The sequence below is a fragment of the Magnolia sinica genome, chromosome 5 (genome assembly GCF_029962835.1).
Source record: "Magnolia sinica isolate HGM2019 chromosome 5, MsV1, whole genome shotgun sequence".
In the NCBI taxonomy this organism is placed as follows: Eukaryota; Viridiplantae; Streptophyta; class Magnoliopsida; order Magnoliales; family Magnoliaceae; genus Magnolia; species Magnolia sinica.
The window spans coordinates 97,563,161-97,586,402 of NC_080577.1; the positions used below are offsets into that span (position 1 = coordinate 97,563,161).

Sequence of the window (23,242 nt, forward strand, 5' to 3'; positions counted from 1 at the left end):
ACCCATGTTCGGTGAATTCAGCCCCACACGAGCCTAGGTCCTACATAAGAACCTATTCAAGTTTGGGTTACAAACTCTACACTCAATTCTACATAAGGAAGAGTGTGAATGGACTCTAACAAATGACAACCTTACTTGTCGGATTAGAACTTCAAGGTGCACAAAGTGCTACAGTGCTCACACACTCTCCGCTGGACTAGGTGACTTGAGCCCTTTATATAGACAGGAGTTGCAACACACTTTTCCACAAGTATACGATGCAGGACTTAACTCGAAAGAAAATAAATATAAAAAGAAATACAATAAAGGCTGAGTTTGTATTCTCAACAGACGTAAAGACCTCTCACTTTATTTTAGGGAAGTGATGAAGCCTTTATTTTAAAGAGAGGGCATTTTGGTCTAACAAAGATTTTTCTTCGATATGTACTCCCCATAAGGATCACATGTTGAACACTTCTCCTCCTCTCATTTCTCATCTTAAGAATTCTTTTAGGGGGGTGTTCAAGAGAGAAAAGAGAGATTCATCACTCTTTTATAAGAGAGTGAGAGATTTGGTGCTTTGGGTATAAAGTTCTTTGAAGGCCAGAACTTTGACTGTGGTGACTTAGGGTTAATCTCATCTATTTATTCTATTAAGGTAATCGAAATTTTCAGATTATCTTAAGCTGTTCAAGATCTGTCCTTTTGTTTTGCTATTGTTTCTACCTGGGAGGCCCCTTTTGTTGCTGCTCATCAGTAGCATCTGTACTTGATTAGCTAACTGTTGTTAATACTGGTGTCATGCTTTTGATTTGGTTAGCCAGTATCTCTTGTGCTTCTTTTTTCCCCCTCTTTTTCCTCCCACAGATTATTGCCCCATATCCTTGAAAGTAGTTGAGCTTTTGTGATGTCTGTTTGCCTTTGTTATGTATGTTGCATTTTCAAAACACTGGTATAAGGAAATTTCATGCCAAGATTTCAGTTTTTGGGTGAAGTTATATTTCAGATTGTTTTTACCAATTCAGACATGGTAGACTGCATTTGTAGTAGTTTTAGGGTCTGTTTATTAAATCTGTAGTCCGAAGTCTGGATCAGAATCTGAATCTAAAGTCAGAATCTGAATCTGAATCTAAAGTCAAAATCTGAAGCTGGAAAACTAGTAGTGAATCTGGAACAACCTATTTGTTAACTAACGTCTGAATTGTTTGAAATATGTTAATTTGACACATTTATCCCTATGAAACAATTGTGATTGAATCCCTACCATTAAAAACTTCATGGATTCTAGCGGAATGTTTATTTGCCATTCAACGTGTTGATAAGGTAAAAAAGAACTAGGTGAAGAGACCACACAAATATCATCTTAATCTAAAGCTTTTGTTCCCTGCAATATATTTTTAATGGTCATTTACCATTGTTTCCCGTACTATGGTCCATCTAAGATTTGGATCTGCTTTGGATCATGTCCAAGAATGAGCTTTTAGTAAGGATGGACATCCTTTTTACGAGCTCATTTTAGGACACACAACAAAAAATGAGGCAACTCAAGTGGGCCACATGAGAGGGAAAAATGGAGAAAGAAATGCCTACCGTTGAAACCTTCCTGGGCTCCACCTTGATGTTTATATGTCATCCAAACCATTGCTCATGTATCCTATTTTCTTGTTCAGGATCTTAATCTTTCAGAAGCTGTTGTCAACAGATTAAAAATAGTAGATTTAAGGTTCTGTGGATCTGCTGATCAAGCCCTTGCTAGATTGAGGGGAGCCCTTCCTTCTGGTATTCATGTGTTCACCTATTAATGTTGATTTTTCATATAGAGCATCAAGAGGATATCATGGTTATCTTGAAGTATAATAACTTTGCAGATAAATCTACACGGAAGGCACTTGAGGACTTGTCTGCCCTTTTTAGTTACTTGAGAGTCTGGAGGATTGAGAAGCATGTTACTATAGATGCACTTATGCCACCAACAGAGAGTTACTACAGGGAATTAATTTTTCAGGTAGCAGATTTTTATGTAAATTTTCCCTACATTAATTAATTGCTTGATATCATATTCAAACTCAAAAACAATCTAACTAAAGAATAGTTATTCTGATTATACTATGTAGATCAAGGACTGCTAGTTAGGTTGATGTTCTTTCATTTAGTTATTTTATTGTAAACAGAGAAAAATATTTAACCAACTTATAGCATTGATGCATACAAATTACTTAACGAGGACATGCCATCTTCTAGAACTTGTGTCAGACGCATGCTGCATTCTGTTGGACATAGGTGTTCAACACATTGATACAACCATCAGAAGAATGACTATTTTGTTTCTCCTTTTATTTTCTGTTCTTATATGGAAATTTCTTTATGTATTTTATTTGCTACAAGTGCTTTTCTAATATACTTATTTACACACATTGCTATCTGTAAAGTAGCATATCTTTAACTATTATCATAAAAAAGAACAGGTGTTCTCATCTAAGATTTTCTGAGGTCACCTCTCCAGCATATTGTGTCTGCATATGATACCCATGCTTCTCTTTTTTAGGCCATAGACAGATACATTGTAGATTTGGGAATGGTTCAGCTTTCTGATTCTTCTTTGCCCCAAGGCTTGGTTAAGGGTATGGAACTATAGTTTTTCCACTCAAAATGAAGTAATGTGGATAACAAACCGATATTGAGGTATCATGGACCATGAGATTTGGATAGCTGTAGAAACATCAGTCCATGGACTTGACTGCTAGAATGTTGCTTAATTATATGTTTCAAAGTAGAACCGTGTGCCCGTACCTACATAGTTTCATTTGGAAGTACTACTGAAAACTATTTTAATTGGATATCCTAGCCCTGTTACTTCTCCATGTCTGAGCTATCAGTTTCAACTGTGTTCTGATATCTTTGCAAATTATGAGGGCAGAGCTAGGGCCACAAGTATACCAAGTTTTGTTCGATCAGTTTCTTCATTCTTTAGTCTTGATCTTTCACACCAGTAAGCTTAGACTCACTAGTCATAAAGTGATGTAGAGAAAGAAAAGATGATTTCTCCCAATAAATTGCACAATTCTCACAAACATTTCCAGAAAACAAAAGGAGAACAATAGATTATAGCCAAACCAACTTTGTCTATTCTTAGAATATTTTATATTTATAAAGTTCTAGATCTGTATGACTCCAAACCAAAACCTCAATGTGGATATCCTCCTCAAACCACACAGTAGCCAAACCGTGCTCTTAGCAGAACTCACCAGCCACTGTGTAACCATTGTTTTATCTCCTTCCTATGTATCAGACTCCCACTATGGTACTGCATCCTGACCTTTTTTTTTATTTGTCATTTCGTAAACAAATGGAAACGGAATCACATGAAGTTGAGCTAATTGAAGATGTGTGACCTTTCAAATGGGGCCTTCAAGTAGAGCCGTACTCTTGGGCAACGAAAATAGAACATTGTCAACATTGTGCATGACATGCACACCTTAGCGGGTACATTTCTCATCCACAAGGCCATATCAGTTTGTCATGTTCACTTTTCCATTCCCTCTTCAACCCTTTGACCTTTGACACACGTTTTATGGAACCCTAGATCCATCCTGCAATAGATTCTCCCTTGATAGCTCAAAATGGGCAATGGATCCACTTCATATCCCGTTCCTTCAGGTTCAAGTGTGTGTGAATGCCATGTGCGTGTCCCTGTTGCATCCTTGCCATATCCGGGTATCATTAGAGATTTGAAGAAAGATACTTTTGAAGTGATCTATTCACACGAATTTGGTTAAATCCTATGCAAGGTAGCATGTAGGGGTTACTCATTGGGTTTACTTATTTCATTGCCTTTGACACATTGAAGTGGCACAATCGTATTAGGGATTACTCATTGGGTTTGCTTATTTCATAGCCTTCGACATATTGGAGTGGCACAATTGTATTGCAATTGGTACATGTGCATTGGGCAAGTTAAAATTCCACGTTAGGGTTGGGTCGTGGGTTGTTAGGGGTTCAGTAGGTGACTAGATTTTTGTCAGGGTCATTTGATTGTTACTCTGTAATTCTCATTTCATTACGTTGTTTCTGAAAGCATGCAATCATTCATTCCTACTAACAATGGTGTCATATCGCATATGCGATCGTGTGCGATTGCATATGCTTGCGTGCATATCTGATCTCACAATCGCATATGTGGTCGCATATAAAAAAATTTTCTTTAATTTTTTTCAATTACAAAAAAAATCAGAAAAATAGGCGGAAAAAATGAAAAAAAAAAGAAGAAGAAGAAGAAAGAAAGTAGAGGGAACTTTCCTAACTTAATAGATAACTACTTTTATATGTTTAAAATATATTTGAGTGAAATAAAACCAATTAAACATTAAATAATCGGGGGTTGAGTCCTTACCTCAGTGGTAGACTTTGAGGAGTTTCAACATGAGGTCTTGGGTTCGACACCCATAGGTGGTGAAATCCCACTACGGCGTGCGTGGGTGTGTGTATCGGATGCGTGTGTAAAAAAAAAAAAAAACATTAAATAATCAACATTTGACAATATAGTTAACAAATATCAATTAACACTAAATAAGTAAACAAAATGAAGAAGCTATTTATTTATTATTGATTGTAGAAAATTGAAATATAATTTATAAGTTAACAAGTCATACACTAAGTCACTAAAAAAATAATACCAAATGGTAAATGTCACTATATACATTGATCTATTTGCCATCGTAGCATTTGATCACCACCACCACCATCATCATCGCCGTCATCATACAAGTCCTCTCCTTCTTCCACATACACTTCTTCTATTTCTTCATCATATGTATGTACTAATACTTCACCATCCAATTGTAGATCTTTAGTATGATCATCATCTCCTCAATCTCTTCCATCGGGTTGACTGCTACTACTCGTCCCCCTCCTCTGCCTTCGAGTGGAATTAGAAGTACATTCTCCAAGTGTTGATCTGTATACGACATCTTCAACTTGCGCATATGTCAGGTCATCGCTAGCAAATACTGGGTCCTTCTCTGCGAAGCCACTCATTATCTGCATCCAGCTTATCTAAGCAGATAGGGTCAAAGAAATTAAGCTTTCCTTTCCTAGTTTGGAATCGTTCTCACAATTTCTGATTGTATTGGACGAAGACCAAGTCGTTGAGCTTCTTTTGCTCAAAGCGATATCTTTTCTCGGTGTGAATATGCATGAAAGAAAGTGCATTTGGTATTACCTATTTAGCTAATTAGCTTACACTTAAAAGTTGAAGTTACAATCACCAAACTATAAGTCTGTAAGATACTAACATATTAACATTTTTATTCCAAACTTACCACCTCGAACGTGCTCCAGTTGCGCTCGCAACTGCTGGCAGAACACGTGAGTCCAAGAATCCTCATGGCCATCTTCTTTAGAGCTGGATCCTTCCTGTTGGGTCTACGCCATAGGCAGCCCACCAGTCAGCTGAGAAAAACATTTCAAGTAGGTTAAGACTTTTTAGATTAGATCGTAAAAAAACCTATTTGTAATAGAGCTAAGACATTCATACTACTTACTGGGCAATTTCATTTTTTGATGCCCTATGATGACATCCCTTGAGAATATGCCCTCACTCTTTGTATAAAAGTCTAGTGGAGCTGAGATCTTGTCCTGTTCTTCTCTATCTGGAATCATTCTTCCCAAGATGTCAATAAATCCAATCATATGTATAGCAAGTGCTTCTGCCAGATCGGGAGAAGCGAATAAACAGGCTAGGTTAAAGATGTAAGCAGCCGAATATAATGAAGATGACATTTGACTCCCCCATCTTCTATCTATAATATATATGGCGGGCTTGTAATCACACTCTTTATAGTTAAAATGGTCCATGGTCTTATTTCTCGTCCTCTCCATCGCATTATATATATAACCCATTGGAGGCTTCTCATCCCCTTCTTTGAACTCTTACTTGATTCTTGAAAGTTGAATCTTATGAATCTTCTTATAAGTTGTAATAAACTAAAAATAAAAAATGTTACTAGTCTCTTGACTCTTGAATGTAAAGAAAGAGATATAAAAAGAGATAGAGAAATGTAGAGATTAGAGAATGATGAATGAATGCAAATTGGTAGAATAGAAATGAGAATGTAGAGAGTGATTAAAGAGATAGAGAAATGAGAATAGAGATTAATGAATAATGACTAAAGTAATGAGTGACTAAAGAGAGATAGAAATGAGAATGATGATTGATGAATGAATGTATTTAGTAGAAAGAATGTAGAGATTAAAGAGATGTTGAAATGAAATGAGAATAGAAATTAATGAATAATGAGTGACTAAAGAGAGATAGTAGAAATGAGAATGATGATTGAATGTAGATGTAATTATTACTTGTTAGTTATGTAGATTGTGATTGGTAGAATAGAAATGAGAATGTAGAGAGTGATTAAAGAGATATAGAAATGAGAATAGAGATTCATGAATAATGACTAAAGTAATGAGTGACTAAAGAGAGATAGAAATGAGAATGATGATTGATGAATGAATGTATTTAGTAGAAAGAATGTAGAGATTAAAGAGATGTAGAAATGAAATGAGAATAGAAATTAATGAATAATGAGTTACTAAAGAGAGATAGTAGAAATGAGAATGATGATTGAATGTAGATGTAGTTATTACTTGTTAGTTATGTAGATTGTAGATAGTAGAAACAAGAATCTAGAGAGATGTAGAAATGAAATGAGAATGAATGTAGAGAAAATGTAGAATGTAGAGAAAGAGAGAGTGTATGATTATAAATGGAGATTACGTAACTAGAGAATGAATATAATAAATAAGAGAATGTAGAAAATGAAATGAATGAGAATTATGAGATGTAGAAAACGAAATGATATCTAGAAACTAGAAAGAGATAGATGTAGAAAATGAAATGTGAGACTTGACTTTGAATTCGATTTCGATGTATTCTTGCTTCTATTTTCTTGAATCTTGATTGAAACTTGAAAGAAGATGGCGCTTGGGCCTTGGAGACTTCGAATTTGAGAGTTGAAAGATGGAGAATGTAATTATGTAAGAGAGAATGAGAGATTTGAGACTTTGAAAGTATACGAGAGTAGAGAGAGAGTTTGAGTGCATGTAGAATGCAAATAGGGGGGTATGAATGCCTTTTTATAGGGAAAAGGCTGGATTTTGAAATAATAAAAAATAAAAAAATAAGTTTCAAACGGTCAGATTTCTGATCGCATATGTTGTATGCAATCGCATATGCTGTATGCGATTGCATACATCGCATATGTGCAGGGATCGCGTATGCGATTTTTCCTGGACTTTGCGCATATGCGAATGTGAGGTCTCACATTACAACACTACCTGCTAACCAGGTTAAATATTTCTTGGTGTAGATCTACTTGATTAAAGACAGTAATGCCAGTTCATTTTCTGAGGGAACTCTGTTTGCTGTTGGCGGTCGCTATGATTATCTGGTTCAGCATATGTGGTATCAAGAATATGTAAGTTCTGCATGTGAAACTTCATTACTTATTCTCATTTCTAATATCAGCATGTTATCGTTTATTGAGATCTTACATGGTTGTCAAATGCTATTTCTGTTCTATGCATAAATGTTTATGATTGAATATTAATTGAAAACTCTCTTTTTTTTTTTGTTTGGGGTGGGGGGGGGGTAAAACATTTGACATATATTGTTCACTCATGTGTTGGAAGAAATGTAGATCATGCATTACTCACACTGCCCTCTGGGGTCAGTGTGAGTAATGCTGGGATATGCATGATGGTCTGTACACTTCAGTTACCTTATCTTAGATTTTTAAGTTTTTAACATAGGCCAACTAAATCATTTGCTTTTAGTAAACTAGGTTTTGTATGTACTTCCCCTTAAGAGGGTGTTAGAGATGTTGTTGGCTCTCTAATCTGGGAACATGAAGCATCTACTGATCATTGTTTTGGTTGTAAAATCGTGGCATTAGTCCAAGTACAATTTCTAGGTGGGCTCTTGCGAGATCCAAAGAAACTCAATGTGCGTGATGGATTTGAACTTTGAAGTCTGTTGCCAATGTACAATTTCAATGTTCATTGAGAAATCAAGGAGCCAAGCATGCTAGTAATCACATAAGACTTTGATGATATTTTAAGTTTATCTGATCCAGATCTCCAGTTACGTGCAAGGGCAGTTATAAAACTAATCCTGCAAATTATTTTGGTTAACTGCTTTTGTCAGGTATTTTAATTGTAAGGTTTGCCATCTGTCTGCATGCCAGGTGACATCTTCTTATGCATTTGTGTTCTTCTTTTAGCAGAATTCTTTGTGAAATTTTAAATCTAAATTCTAAGTGCTTCATTTTGCAAATTTGATGCCCAAAATCGAAGTAAAAGGTAAATCATGTTCCATAGTAACCTCTTCTGAAAGCCGGTTTATCTATCCATGTGTTCTAGCAATCTTGTGTGGCACCGCTATCCATGCAGATCTATTTGTCCGAGTGATAGATTTCGTTATGGAACCCATGGGGCATTGGCCTTCTTTGTTTCAGTTTAGAGAATCAGAATAGGGTCATTGTCACATTCCTACATGAACTGAATGCCGAAAATGCCACAAAGGATTAAATCCTGTTTAGTTTATTGACATCCCTTTGACTTTCTCCTGCATGTTTGCATAGCTTTTCATTTTCGTTTTCTTTTGTTTTTGTTTTTCTGTTTGTTTTTGGGTTTGGTGGGGCAGTGTTGAGTGTCAAAGGTGTTGCTCTCTCTCTCTCTCTCTCTCTCTCGGTTTTGGTGGGGCAGTGTTGAGTGTCAAAGGTCTCTCTCTCTCTCTCTCGGACTGTTATGGGGCTGGCCGTCATGGATTTTATTTTATTTTTTTATTTTTATTTTTCTGTAATGGCCATAACGAATGCGTAATGGTGGCCAACATTATGGTGTCCATGAGTGCATAAAATAAACTGTTTTGGTCCATACCTGCATCTGACCTCCGTAAACCCTTTCCAGAAAATAAACTAGTATCTTATGGTGTCAATACTAGCAATGGTACCTGATAAAGCACAGATGCTTGTAAGGTATGGTTTAGCAGTCTTCTATTGAATAAGGTTCATTATTTTGAACTCAGAGCAATTTTCTCATGGCATTGAAGCATCGGAGAGATACCTTTATTGGTATCCTCTTTTCAGATTTCACGAAATGTAGGCCTGTTTTGTCTCTTCCATGTACGTGTATTCATATCCATATCTGGGCATCAAAGAAGGAAACTGTATCCGTCAATATGGAAACAACTCATTTTATCTTGCACCTTTTCAAATCTCAGAGAACCCTTTTATCTTGCACTTTTTACACTAAGACTTGAATTCATTATTACATAGTTTGAGATTAAGCATCAAACTTCTATTAATTGTCAACCTCCCAGTAACTAGTATAAGTAGAAGATTTTTAAAAAAAGGATGAGTAAAACACTGTATTGCGCCTATCATGCAAGTGCATCTTTAAATAATTTTGTATGATTTTCCTTTTGCCATGCAGTCGTACTTATCAAAAAATGGTCGTGAGGAATGGTATTAACTGTTTCAGTGGCTGGACAATAAGAAGATTTCTGGCTATTAATGCAACATTTTTTTTTTTTTTTTCATCTTTTTGGTAATTTACGGCCAGTGCAGTGCAAGTGCCTCGAACAAACCAATTACAAAATTGATGGATGTCTAAGAATTATTTTGAAGTGCATAAAGACTCCAATCTTTTGTTACCTACATTATCATTTTTTCAACAGAAATCAAGCCCACCAGGTGCAGTTGGAATCAGCCTTGCTTTGGAGAAGATTCTTCATCATTCTTCAGTAGAATTCAGACCCTCCAGGTTGAATCTCTTTGAACCTTTCATTTCCTCCCATCTGTAGCAAATTATTCTTTATTCTGAAATACTTAAAGATTCTTCCTTACATGCTGATGTCCTGATGCAGAAATGAACCTAGCACTAATGTTCTTATATGCGCAAGAGGTGGGGGTGGGTTGCTGAAAGAGCGCATGGAACTAGTTGCTGAGCTATGGCAGGCACACATCCAGGCGAGCATCATAACACATGCTGCCACTTTGGCACTTACCTTCCATTTATGTTCTTTTCTTGTCAGAAGTAGAGAATAAAATTATAGTAGCAAAACACACTAGAGGTTTGGAAGTGATAAGAGGGTTTAGACTTAAGAGCTTTTCTACGCCCATGTGCCTGTGCAATAAAGTCATGTTCACGCCACATGCGCCAGCAGGGCATCATAGGTCTGAGATCCAATTCATCTGTTAGAACAGCACCACTATATTGATGTCCTAGCCTAAGAATCAGGTTGATCTTCATCGACCTGTTTTTAGGGCCCACATGCTAAGTGGACCAGATTTATTTTTTTGGAAATGTGTACAAGGTTGGACCAACCTGATGGATGGATTGGATCTCCAATGTGCTATGCTGGCACGTGTGGCGTGTACATGAGCTTTAATGCACACACGTGCGCTTCGCAAAGTTCTGGACCTAGATATATAAAGTAGAAGAAATCCCGTGTTTATTCTCTATTCTTTTTTCACTTCTTCCTAGAACATCAGTAATTGGAAAAAAAAAAAACTGTGGGAAGTTTACGCCCTGATGATTTCTCAGTAGCAAAATCGGCTACCACACTCAGATGTCTATTACTTATTTCTTGAGGGAAATTGGTATTCATATCCTCCTTTTTCTACACATGGGTGGTTATGTATTGCCAAAGTGGAAGAAAAGGGCTAGAATAAAAGGAAATGGTGTAAATAGTGCCTCTGACCAAATGAATGTTTATTTCAATCAGGCTGAGTTTGTGCCTGCATCAGACCCAAGCCTCACAGAGCAGTATGAATATGCAAATGAACATGATGTAAAGTGCCTTGTCATTGTAACTGAAAGTGGGCTTTCTCAAACAGACTCTGTTAAGGTATTACTGCTATTCATTTTCTCAAAAATCAAATGTTCAATTTATTTATTTGCTGAGCTAGTTAAATTGGTATTTAAATGGAGTATATTGAGCTAACTTATTCATAGTTAGCCTATTATTTTCATCTGTTACTTATGAAACTCCATTTTCTCCAACTGCTACTACTAATATGCTTTCAATTATTATTCCGATCACTGATTTGCATCTAGATGGAATTCTTGAGTTTATTCTTCTCATTTCCTGATTCAAGAGCTGTTGATAGACTTTGGATCAAATCTTAATAACCTGCACATACGTGTGCCTGAGGTGAGGGCATTGGGTTGTTTCAACTGCAGGAATTATAGTGGGTGTTCAGAGTACATATGATAGTGGGAGGTGTATTTTTGTCTTTCTGTTTGCAATGGTCTTCTACAAGTTGTTTATTTACTCCATGATCGAGATGTAGTGATATCCACTACAGGTGTACTGGGGTTGGGATCCTCAAAATGCTTGGCGTGGAAGGCTGCACATGTCAAAGGCCTTGTATTAGCAGTGCCAGCTGAACAAGAAAGCTTTGGTTTTATTTAAGAGAACTTCACTCTGCGTCTACTCATTGCAAAGATGTGGTTATTTCTTTCCAAATTGTCCAAAGGATGCCAAAAGGGAGGATTTGCCAAATAATCCTCCTAGTCTTAGTGGAAGGCAATAGATTAGCAACTGAATCAGCACCACCTGAGTGCCCAAGAACGGAAAGCAAATGGTGGAGGTCGTTATTCAATTGAAGAGATAATCAACTGATTCCAGCAGTGCCTTACACACTTGCAAATAGTTGAGAAGTTAGGAACAAGGTTTTCAATAATTGTGATGGTGGCTGTAACAGCCAGCCTTATGGCTGTTACAGTACGAGCCATAAACCGGGGGGGTGGGCTCATTCCATGCAATTCTAAGAGTTGTGAAGAATTCTTTTGAGGGAAAATCCCCTCAAGAAGATGTCGTGCCCTGAATCTGGCACCCGGATACACATGACCCCAACACCGAGCCCAAAGGTGCAGCTTGAGAGAGTTTTTTTTTTTTCTTTGTCAAGTATTAAGTATACAACTACTCATTCAATCATTACAACATTCACCTAATAGTAACTAGCATCAACCTCGTTTGATGACTATTCGAGCTTGGGTGAGCTTAATAAGCCTAGCGAATATGTCTCTATGCATGTGAGATAATTATGAATATGATGCTTATGAATGTAATAACCAATGTCTTAAATATCATTATCGCATAATGTATCGCACCCTTGGGATATAGGTACATATCGATTATTGCATGGGATATATCGGTTGTATCGTGTAATGTATCGTTGTTGTTAGGAAACATGGGAACATTTGGAAATTGGTCGAATTTTTCAAGGAAACTTCGAGGGTTGTTGAAAAAGACATCAATACACACTTAGAAATCAAAACATTACAAAAAAAAAAAAGTGCATATAATAGGGGTTTCCTTTGTATGGGGTCCTAATACATGCATTGTCCAACTGAACTCATGCAAGTATATTTAAAGTCTATTAATATAATTTATAAACGTAAGAAGACATGTATGGAAACACAAGCAATACATTCAAAAGCAAAACAAGAATCACTAGATCAGGTTACATGTTTGATTTTGTGTTCGAATACAACGATTCGAACTGATTTGAAAGAAATTGAGAAATTTCAATTTTTTCCAATTTTTCGCAAATTTCCCCATCTGATGCAGGACATGAAAATTAGATATGATGTGCAAGATTTCAGGCTTTAGATCATAATAATTTAGAAACAATCACAATAATTTTACATCCCACATAAAGTCAAGCATTCAACAAGGGGAATCTACGAGGGTCCAAGCCTACACATGTTAGGGCTGAATCAATGAAAAATTATAGACCAAACAATGCTCAAAGGATAGTAGATTCATCCACACATGCAAAGGATTATTTCCCAATCCAAGGGATTCTCACGTTTCAATTCGGGAAAACCTAGGGTTTCAAAAGTGGAATAGAACTTGGGGATTTGAGATGATCTAGGGTTAGGGTTATGGAAACAAGGCGAAAGAGGAGTGAAATAGAGACAAGAGGGAACTTGTGATCAGCCCGCATGTGTGGACAGCAATTGACCTGACGCACATGCGTGGATGGTGGCTCGCATGTATGTGGGGCTCACAAATCTGGAATCGGCCAGCTAGGGCTTGATTGGCCAGGGATGGGTCACCTTCCCTCCAAATTTCAGGCCAAATGAATGATCGGTTTGAACACGGTGCTCCGCTGAAGTTTCAACCTTCCTGCAAGGCTAGATTTTGGAAATCTACTGTAAGGGAAAGATTAGCCACAAACGTAGGTGGATTTGATGAGAGTATGACTGTAGGAGATGAGAAATATGGAGGGTAGGAGATGGGGGCAATTTGGGATGGGTATGGCTTCGCACTACGGTAGTTAGCCCTTCGAAGAAGGGAGGGTTTCGCACCCAATTAGGTTTCCACAACTCGGAGAATTAGAGAAGCAGGAAAACGCAGAATTTTATTAATCGTCTTCAATGAAAAAACCTACAAGGGGTGCCTATTTATAATAAAATCCTATACCCCCAAAACTCGCGCCATGTGCGCACCCTATTACCTGGAGACGAAGTAATAAAAAATAACAACTAATCAAAGCAATCTAAACTGTCCATGATATTCCTAATAACAATAATAAGCAAAACCCAAAGTACTAGATTATTTAGAATAGTGAGCCACGATCATAAGAACCCATGGTGGGATTCACATGACGATCGGGTCCACTCTAATGAACCAAAACACGGTCCTCTAACTAGGAGGCCCTCCCTGGACGTCGTCATCGATCCAGATCAATGGTGGGGCCCTCCTCCTTGCGTACATGCGTACGGGGGCGTGCGTGTGCGCGGGATGTCCCCATCACCATCTCTCCCAAATTTCAGAATCAAAGCTTCAAATCCATGATTTTTCATGGAAAACATGAAGAATCCTAGATTTGTAACCATTTGGCATTGATTTAACGTAATTTACAGCAAAAAAAAAAAAAAAGGATAAAAAATCAAATATGCTCACTGGATCCAATAGGTGGGATATATCGGCACTATCTATGCATTTCGTATTGCACAAGTGGGATACAAGATATATCGTGGGATATATTAGCCGATATCGTCGATTTTTAAAACACTAGCAATAATCAACACTTCTTAGTACAGTTAACTTCATCGAAGAACTGGGGGTCATTTTACACCCGTTGGTCAAAACTTTCCCAGCCTCTATTTGACCTTGATGATGGGAACCTGTTGCACACTCAACGTAGCCCCACGATAGGGAACCCCTTTTATCGCAACATATGCTATATAGGCTTGTTACACCTCTTCTCCATTCGACCTTAGCAATGGGGGCCTCTTGCAACTTATGCTCACCCCACCCGACTCGACAATGGAGGTCCCAATTGATACAAATGCTCTAAGGTGTTGTTGTTGCAAGGCTTGAGCTCATGCTGAAGCTTGAGTTGAAGGCTCATTCTAAAGCGAGAAATGGTCACTAATGGGTCCTCCCTAATGTTACATTTCATCATATACTCATCAAATTTTGCGCTGTAATCAACCACATGCATAAATCCCTAACGAAAGGACTGCCATTGATCTGCGAACCTCTGGTGGTAAGGGTGGGGAAGATATTTTCCTTTAAGATCTCTTTCATCTCAGTCCACTATGAGATTGAATCTTCACCAGACCTCTCAATCTTCTGCTCAACATTCATCCAAAATAGTTTCGCTTGGCCACCAACTTCATCTTGGTGAGCCTCACCTGATGGCTATTAGACATATCGTACCACTCAAAATAATATGATCCATGTTTGCAAGCCAGTTGAGGAATGCCTTTAGTCCAAGCGATCGTCATAATTCAACGCTTCAATGTTTACTCTCGTCATCACTCACTCATCGGGATCGGGGTGGGTGTGGTACTCTCCAAGGGGCGGTTGGGTACACCCCCAACATGGCCAACACCTCGACCACACCCTGTCATGTGCTCCACCTTGAACTCTCGCCTGGGATTAGTCATCTTCCAAATTTTCATGGTCTACATGGAGGGGAGTTTCTAATTCGGTCATGCGAGTATTGCTCTCATTCCAGATGGCTACCAGTTGGTTATTGGGGGTTCTACTTTGGGCCATGACGGTTATTGATGGCATTAATAGCCTCAACAAGCTATTCCGATTTCATTGTGGGATGTAGACCAAAACCATGCTCACTATGGCTGGGCATCAATTGGGCATCTTAACTGAGAAGGACTGACAATTAAATTCCTTAAATGAAATGTGATGAAGATGGAAAAAGTTGCTAACTCTATACATAACAATATGAAAACCCTAGACTCTAAATGTAATGGACTCACTAAACCCTATGCTAACCTTCTCTGATACCAAAATTTGATGCAGGACGGATGGCCTAAACTAGGATGATACAAATAAATTAATTAACGGATTACCAACGTAAATCAAAGCATAAAATAAAGCCAATCTACCACAAGTTTAGAGAAATCAAATATTCAATTAAGCTCAAGTTCAAGACCACATCACAATCCCGCAAAATAGACCCTTAAGGTTATTGATTGAACTTGGCCCAATGGAAGGTAGAACTTCCATCTAGCATAAGATTCGTTCTAGATTATAGGATTCACTTGCTCTCTGCTAGGGTTTGAATGGATTAGGGTTTGGGTTTGGAAATCAAGAAATTGAGAATTTAAGGTTTTATAAAAGGCTAAGGTTAGAGTGAAGGTTTATAAAATAGGGAAGGAGAAATGATCAATGAGGGGAAGGTCATTTGGCTGTATGGACGCTGTACGGATAGGTCTGTGCAATGTATGGGCACGTTTGTATGGTCGTTCAGGCAGTGTGGTGGGGCTCGGTCGGTTTGGTCGCTGATGAGGCTGATGATGATGGAGTTAGGGTTTCAAAAAGAAAAGATATTCAATGGAAAAAGAGGGTTTGAGAGAGAAGAAAGAAATAACTTGATATGAATAAGAAAGATAACTTGGAATCACTCCAATGGCTTCACACCAAATTCCACTCACAGGAAGTTTTCTTGCTCAAAAGAAGCAATGTAAAGAAATTTCATTCAATGTCTATCATTTCCAATCTCAAGTCTTAAACACACACACACACACACACACACACACACACACACACACACACTCACAAAAGAAAACCTTAAGTCTTTAACTATTCTTACACACACACACACACACACACACACATACACACACACACAAGAAAACCTTAAGTCTTTAACTATTCTTGACCATTTGAATCTATTAACGGTCAAGATCAAAACATAAATATCTAATAACCTAAAACAAAACTAAAAAATAAAGCAGAAGGAAAGATGTGCCACATGGCACGAGGATGATCTTCAACGTGTAATAGGTACGTCCACTCGTGATCAATGACGTGGATGAAAGTGGTCCGACGTGTCCATGGCTCAAATGTGCATAATAGACCTAAGTCACCGAACATGTCCAACGGTCCGGATCGCCAAACTAATGTGTCCAAGATATCCAATGGCATGGTTTAATGTTTGTAACATCTAGATGTGGTCCAAGTCAAGCTGGGTGACGTCCAAACAGTTTAAAGATGTATTAATCAGTTCCAAATAAGTAGCCCACATACATCTTCTCGGTGTGGGGTCTTTAAAGATGCACAACCATGCATGAGGGGTCTTTAACGTGGCGAAGTACTCAAATTAGATCCACTGGGCCCTATGTAATGATCATTCAATCATAATGAAGCTAAGACTGAGGCCTCAACTCTCCTCCTCCTCCGATAAACTCGTGTAAGTGCTCGGATGCCCTCATTAGAGTGATGCATGATAATTAACTACTTGCTCTAAAAGCTTGAACTGATAGAGCATGGTGAATTAATCCCTTTATCTCATAGCCCAGGCCCCAAATCCATGGGTTCCACCTCACATGGGCCCCAAATCCATGGGTTCTGCGGGCCGCATGCCCCGAGTGTACCCTTGCATCCCATAGGCCACCCCACTCGAGCCCGGTGTGAAAATGCCCCCGCATTAATCACCCCCGGTGATGAGTCTTGTACATGAGACCTCCCGCTCTGATACTAATTTGATGCAAGACAATTAACCACTTGCTCTAAAAGCTCAAACTGATAGAGCATGGCGAATTACTCCCTTATCTCATAGCCTAGACCCCAAATCCATGAGTTAGGTCTTCTGCTGAACGCTCCTTGTGGGCCCCAAATCCATGGGTTCCTCACACGAGCCACCTGCCTCACACGGGCCCCAAATCCATGGGTTCCTCACACGAGCCACTTGCCTCACACGGGCCCCAAATCCATGGGTTCCGCGGGCCGTCCATCTCGAGTATGCCCCTGTATCCCACAAGCCACCCCACTAGAGCTCGGTGTGAAAATGCCCCCGCATTACAAAGAATGAGTGAGATGTACTCACCTGTTTTGTTTTGTGCGGTGTCCCTTTGATGAATGGTTTGGACGGCTTGAAGTGTGGCTCCTCTGCCTCCCTTTCCCTCTCCTTCTCTTCTTTCTCTCTTTCTTTCTTTTCCAAGCTTGAGTGTGTGAAGGGCTAACAATGGAGGAGTGGGCCTTGCTTATGTGGAGAGAGAGGGATGGGAGGTATGGTGTGACGTGGTAAGAGAGGGAGGGATGGAAGGTAAGGTGTGACAAGGTAAGAGAGAGGGGAGGGATCGAGAGAGCATTGGAGAGGGATGGGAGTGGAGAGGAGTTAGCATGGAAGAGGAGTGGGGGGCTACGGGGGTAATTAAGAGTGGTTGGGGGTGTGAGAGGCCTTGGCCTTGCTTGGTCAAGGGGTGATGTGGAGGTATATGTGGCATGTGGGTCCCATAATCAAGGGTCAATGGTGAATGGTCAACGGAGGCATGTGTAGGTTTAGAGTGTGAGTAGTATTGTGTAATGGGTGTGTGTGTGTGTGTGGCACATGGGTGAGAGTACATGTCTAGGTGGATGCACATGTTTGTGGGCATGCATGGGTGAATGCAAATGTGTGAAGGTATGCATACATAGTAAAATTCAAGGTTATTACAAAAGACCATTTCCAAATTCACTTATTCACTTTCCCTAGTAACATGCACTCTAGTCAAGACTGAAAAAAGTTCCAAAAATCAACAATTTCCTCTTGCTTCCTTTATTATCAGTATTATTTTTTGTTGAAGATGACATTCTGAATTTCCCTTCAATGAATTAATAGTAACCTATGATGTGAACTTTCCTAGAAGAAGTGACACTGAATCGATGAGGGAATCAACAGTACTTTCCTCCACCAAATTTCCTTCCAAAACAACATTCTAGATCTATCTCCGACTTGGAATCTAATTCCATTCTTGGAAAGCATTGCCTTCCTTTTTGGTCATGTTCCCAATCTTGTACTTATTTCACAAAACTGCCATCCTAAGATTCTGTTTGTCATTCCCCAAACTTGAAAACTGGGCTCACAAGATTCCCGATTGCCGAATCCGGTGCCGACAGTCTCCGTAGTACCCCATTCTCGGCTTCCAGCGCCCATACGCCAGATTCCGATCCTAGGATCCTACAAGGAGGATTTTTCCAACGTACATTTATCTCGTAAGAAGCATAACCACAAGTTTACCCAAATCAAAAAGGCAACATCATCATCACATATCCACTAATATAAACAGTTGAATACAGTGCTGAAAGGGAAATACAAGGTAAATTTCAAAAGCTTCAGAAGCTTTGCTACACGCTCCTGCCTCAGCTCGATCGCGTCCTATCATCACTTGCACGCATCTATCGTGCATAAGCTTATAGAAAGCTTAGAGGGTGGTGTACGTGTGTGCACAAAATAAGTGCTAAGCACACAAATATCAGCGTAAGCGGAATACTGGCAAAACTATAAGTCATTCAATATTAGAGTAATGTGGAAACATGCCGGTAAGTCCATAAATACTATCAGCCTTATCCAGGCTATGCGAAAGCCAGTATCATATACTGAGGAAGCAATGTAGATCAGCTATGCAATGCGGAGACATAGTAAGCCAAATATCATATACTGAGGATGCAATGCAATATGCAAATCCTGACGAGTCCACGAATACTACCAGTTTCATCTAGGCCATATAAATGCAGAAACATAGCGACCTAAATGCCTTATGCCACGGATGTAATGCAATATGCAGATCTTGGCGAGTCCATAATACCATCAACCTCATTCAGAATATGCAATACATGAGCATAGTAAACCAAATGCTATGTGCTGAGAATGCAATGCAATACACGGTGCGAATGAAATGACGAAGCTAGAGTGTGAAGTCGGGATGATAGTACGTAGTATCGCAAGCCGTGGGGTCCATCACAAGGGACTTCTATCCAAACCAGTCCCATATCTAAATTTGGATATGTAGACTTAATGTGGTAAACTCTTGATCTTAGGTTAGTCACGCGCTTAATTGAAATCCTGGCCATTGCGAAGGTACACATATCAAATTAGTTATGCACCACCAACCCGAGTGGATAGTGAATGAATGAATGAGTAAAATGCTGAGTATGCAACTCCTGCTAAATAAGTCCACATATTAGAACCGTACATATCTGGGATCATCACCGGGTTCTAGTACACTCTACGCCACCTGTCGCCCCATTAAGTGCACAACTGTGTAAGTGGAAGAGACCTCACTATCCGCCGGCCATTATCGGGCCCGACTCGTCGATAGAGGACCCATTTATGAGCTGGTCAGACTCAGCCTAACATTGCCTACTCTCTCAGGCGGGTAAGGCCACACCCCCTCTCAACCGACCACGACACAGTGGGAAACGCGGCCTAGTGGTATACGGCCCTTATGCGCTCATATATATCCACTCGATCTAGACGTTGGAGCATCCTCTGGTACCAAGAGGGTTTAGGGACTTTCACCCAGGGACATCTATGACACCTTATGTAGAAAAGATTTCTAATGTCCCATCTAGCCATCTACGATATGCCTGTGGAGGCTATGACCCTGATGTCGCTAGGGCGTACGGTAGTCATATCACAAAATGCGAGATGTATGAGTCATATTATTCAGTCATGCATCAAACCTGCGCGTACCGCGCGCTCATGTGGGGCAACTCTGCCTATAAGGGAGTCTCACAAACAACCTGCCCAATAGCATATGCAATGGTCAACCTATCTCATATCAAACATGCAGATGATGCGTATGGGCATGTAACATGATGCTATGCATGATTATGGAACATAACAATGATTGATCTCACACAATCATAATGTGCCTCTCACATCGCAATGGGCCTCATCCAATCACAATGGGTCTCATACAATCACAATGGGCCTCATACCATCATAACACATTGGTCCTCACACTTCGTAATGGGCGTCATACATTCTAAATAGGCCTCATATCATCACAACACAATGGTCCTCACACTTCGCAATGGGCCTCATACATTCTCAATAGGCCTCATATCATCACAACACAATGGTCCTCACACTTCGCAATGGGCCTCATACATTCTCAATAGGCCTCATCATCACAACACAATGGTCCTCGCATTTTGCAATGGGCCTCATACATTCACAATAAGCCTCATACCATCACAACACAGTGGTCCTCACACATTATAATGGGCCTCATACTATCACAATGGGCCTTACATGGTCATGATGGGCTTCATACAATCACAATGGGCCTCACATGGTTACAATGGGCCTCAGGTAATCACATTAGGCCTCACATGGTCACGATGGGCATCATATAATCACAATGTTATGCTAACACATACTCAGTGCGTATACCAACATAGTCGTAATCGATGATCGGCCTATATATATGGCGGGGTCCATAGAAGGACAGCAGATCTAATCCATAATATGAGGATCGGTCCTCGACAGTGAATATACCAAATCAAATAGCACGGATCCCTCCGTCTACGGTGATGTTGTACTCTCCTCATATCAAGGTTGGGCTTAGGTGGCCTGTCTATATTCCTAAGTATACGGAGCGGGCTTCCTTCGCCATACTATCATATGACCCGCTAGATGCCCTAGGGGGCCCAAATAAGTCCTAGATGGACACTAAGATTAAAAGGAAATAATCCTACCAACAACCAATGGGGCCCAACGTTATGGGTTAACCCAATATGAATAGGTGGGTCATGCAGACATCAGTAGGGCCCAATGATTAAGGTCAACTTACTTAGAGAATGATGAGAATAGGCCTAACAAAGGCCTAAGGGAAGGTCACAATGTGGACATTTAACCATCATTGCCCATCAATGTGGACATTTAACCAACATTGCTCCCAAAAAGTGGCCCACATGGAGCCTTACATATAATGGGTCCATGGCCTCACATAAGGGCCTAATACACATCATAATGAGCCTCACATGGGCCTCAAATACATCACAATGGGCCGTATCACATGGGCCTAATACGTATAACAATGGGCCTCATACAAGGACTTCATATACATCGCATTGGGCCACACTCATGGGCCCAATATAGATCACATTGGGCCTTATACTTGGGCCTCATATTCATCGCATTAGGCCACATCCCATGGGCCTCGAATACATCACGCTGGGCCTCATTACACGGGCCATAAATGCATCATAATGGGCTTCAAATACGGGCTGCATATACATCACAATGAGCCTCAAGGACGGGCCACATATACATCATAATAAGCCTCAAATACGGGCTGCATATACATCACAATGGGCCACATCTCATGAGCCTTATATACATCGTAATAGGCCATAACAATAGGCCCCTTATACATCAAGTGGGCTGCATCAATGGGCCGCACCAATGGGCCTCAAATACATCGAGTGGGCCGCATCAATGGGCCGCATTAACGGGCCGCACCATCTACACCATTCATCTATTTAGATCATTTTAGAGCCTTTCCCAAAAAAAAATTGAATCATATCGACAGATCATCTGGACCACACTCCAAATAGCGGCGGAGATGATGATTGGAAGATCATCTGGACCATACCACAAATAGCAGCAGAAATGATGATTGAAAGATCATCTGGACCATACCACAAATAACAGCGGTGATAATGATTTTCACTGTCAAACTTCACAGGGCCCACCATCACGTTTACTTTCCATCCAATCTGTTCATACGGTCACAAAGACCTGAATCAAGAGGAAAAATAAATATCATATTGATCCAGAACTCCCGTGATCCCTAAAGGATTTCAATGGTAGTCGTTCAATCCTCCACTGTTTTCTGCAGTGTAGTCCACCAGATATACGGATCTGCCTCATTTTTAGTCTGAAGCCTTAAGACGAGCTCATCGTTTGGATGGACGGTTTGGATGTAACACATACATCAAGGTGGCCCACTTGATAGACAGTGTGGATGTAATATATACATCAGCGGTGGGTCCCACCGTCCAGCCATTTGGACGGTGTGGATAAGACCCATACATCAGGTGGGATTCCCACCATCCCAAGCAGTGGACGGTGTGGATGCACCGCATACATTAGGCCCCACATGGCATTGTCTAGATGGACGGTGCTGTTATAGAATACATGCATTAAAGGTGGGTCCAACGTGGGCCCACCAGATATATATATAAATACACACACACACACACGCATATATCATATAATACTATATTATTATTATTATTATTATTATTATTATTTTGAAAACGTCTAATGTCCAGATGGTTGGATGTCCGTTCTAGATTACATACATCAAGGTAGGGCCCTACATGGCAGATGGACGGCGTGGCTACATACATCAGGTGGAGTCCCACCTTGGATGGACGGTGTAGATATAAACGCATACATCACGTTGGGTAGGTCCCACCGTCCAGCAGGTTGGATGGTGGATGGCATGGAATGGGAGAGAGATGGGTTGTTTGTACTTGTGATAGGATGTGTACTTGATTGATTGATGTGATGGGTTGTAGAGATTCTCTTGGGATTTGCAATGCACAGTGTTTTTCTAAAAATAAACGCGGGCCCACAACTCATGGCCTGGGTATCACATCGGCACGCGAGACACGGTGTTGGAACCGTGGCGACGACGCGGTCACTAGGGTACAAGTTTCGAGTCGAGCCGACTCAGATCTACGGGATGCGACTTAGGATCGCGGGCAAATGCTGTCTACAGATCGCAGGTTGCCGGAATTCGATCGGGAGGACTGCGGAAGCCTACAGAATGGTACGGTATAGGATATGGGCCTTACATTATATCATTCCTCAGGTGTTCGTTCCCATCTTTAGTGCCATATTGTGGAAAATAATGTCTACATAAAGCCCCCTGCCCTATTTGATAGATGCCTAAAATTGAGTTCATCTCATTTTAGTTAACATTATTTATGCATTAGAGA

General features: G+C 40.0%; 1 protein-coding gene across 9 annotated transcripts in view; it reads left to right on the forward strand.

Annotated features, from left to right (window-relative positions):
* Window positions 1–23,242, forward strand: part of LOC131246372 (eIF-2-alpha kinase GCN2) — a 150,736-nt gene that overhangs the window by 107,064 nt on the left and 20,430 nt on the right. For 7 of the 9 annotated variants that reach the window (XM_058246436.1, XM_058246437.1, XM_058246438.1 and 4 more), the window contains 5 exons: window positions 1,650–1,758; window positions 1,848–1,984; window positions 7,344–7,451; window positions 9,713–9,798; window positions 9,902–10,097. In XM_058246436.1, the coding sequence (XP_058102419.1) occupies window positions 1,650–1,758; window positions 1,848–1,984; window positions 7,344–7,451; window positions 9,713–9,798; window positions 9,902–10,082 (621 nt within the window). In that variant the 3' untranslated portion in view covers window positions 10,083–10,097. Of the gene's footprint in view, window positions 1–1,649; window positions 1,759–1,847; window positions 1,985–7,343; window positions 7,452–9,712; window positions 9,799–9,901; window positions 10,098–10,762; window positions 10,886–23,242 lie in introns of those variants that run through there. The other 2 variants (XM_058246443.1, XM_058246439.1) reach the window with 2 other exon arrangements.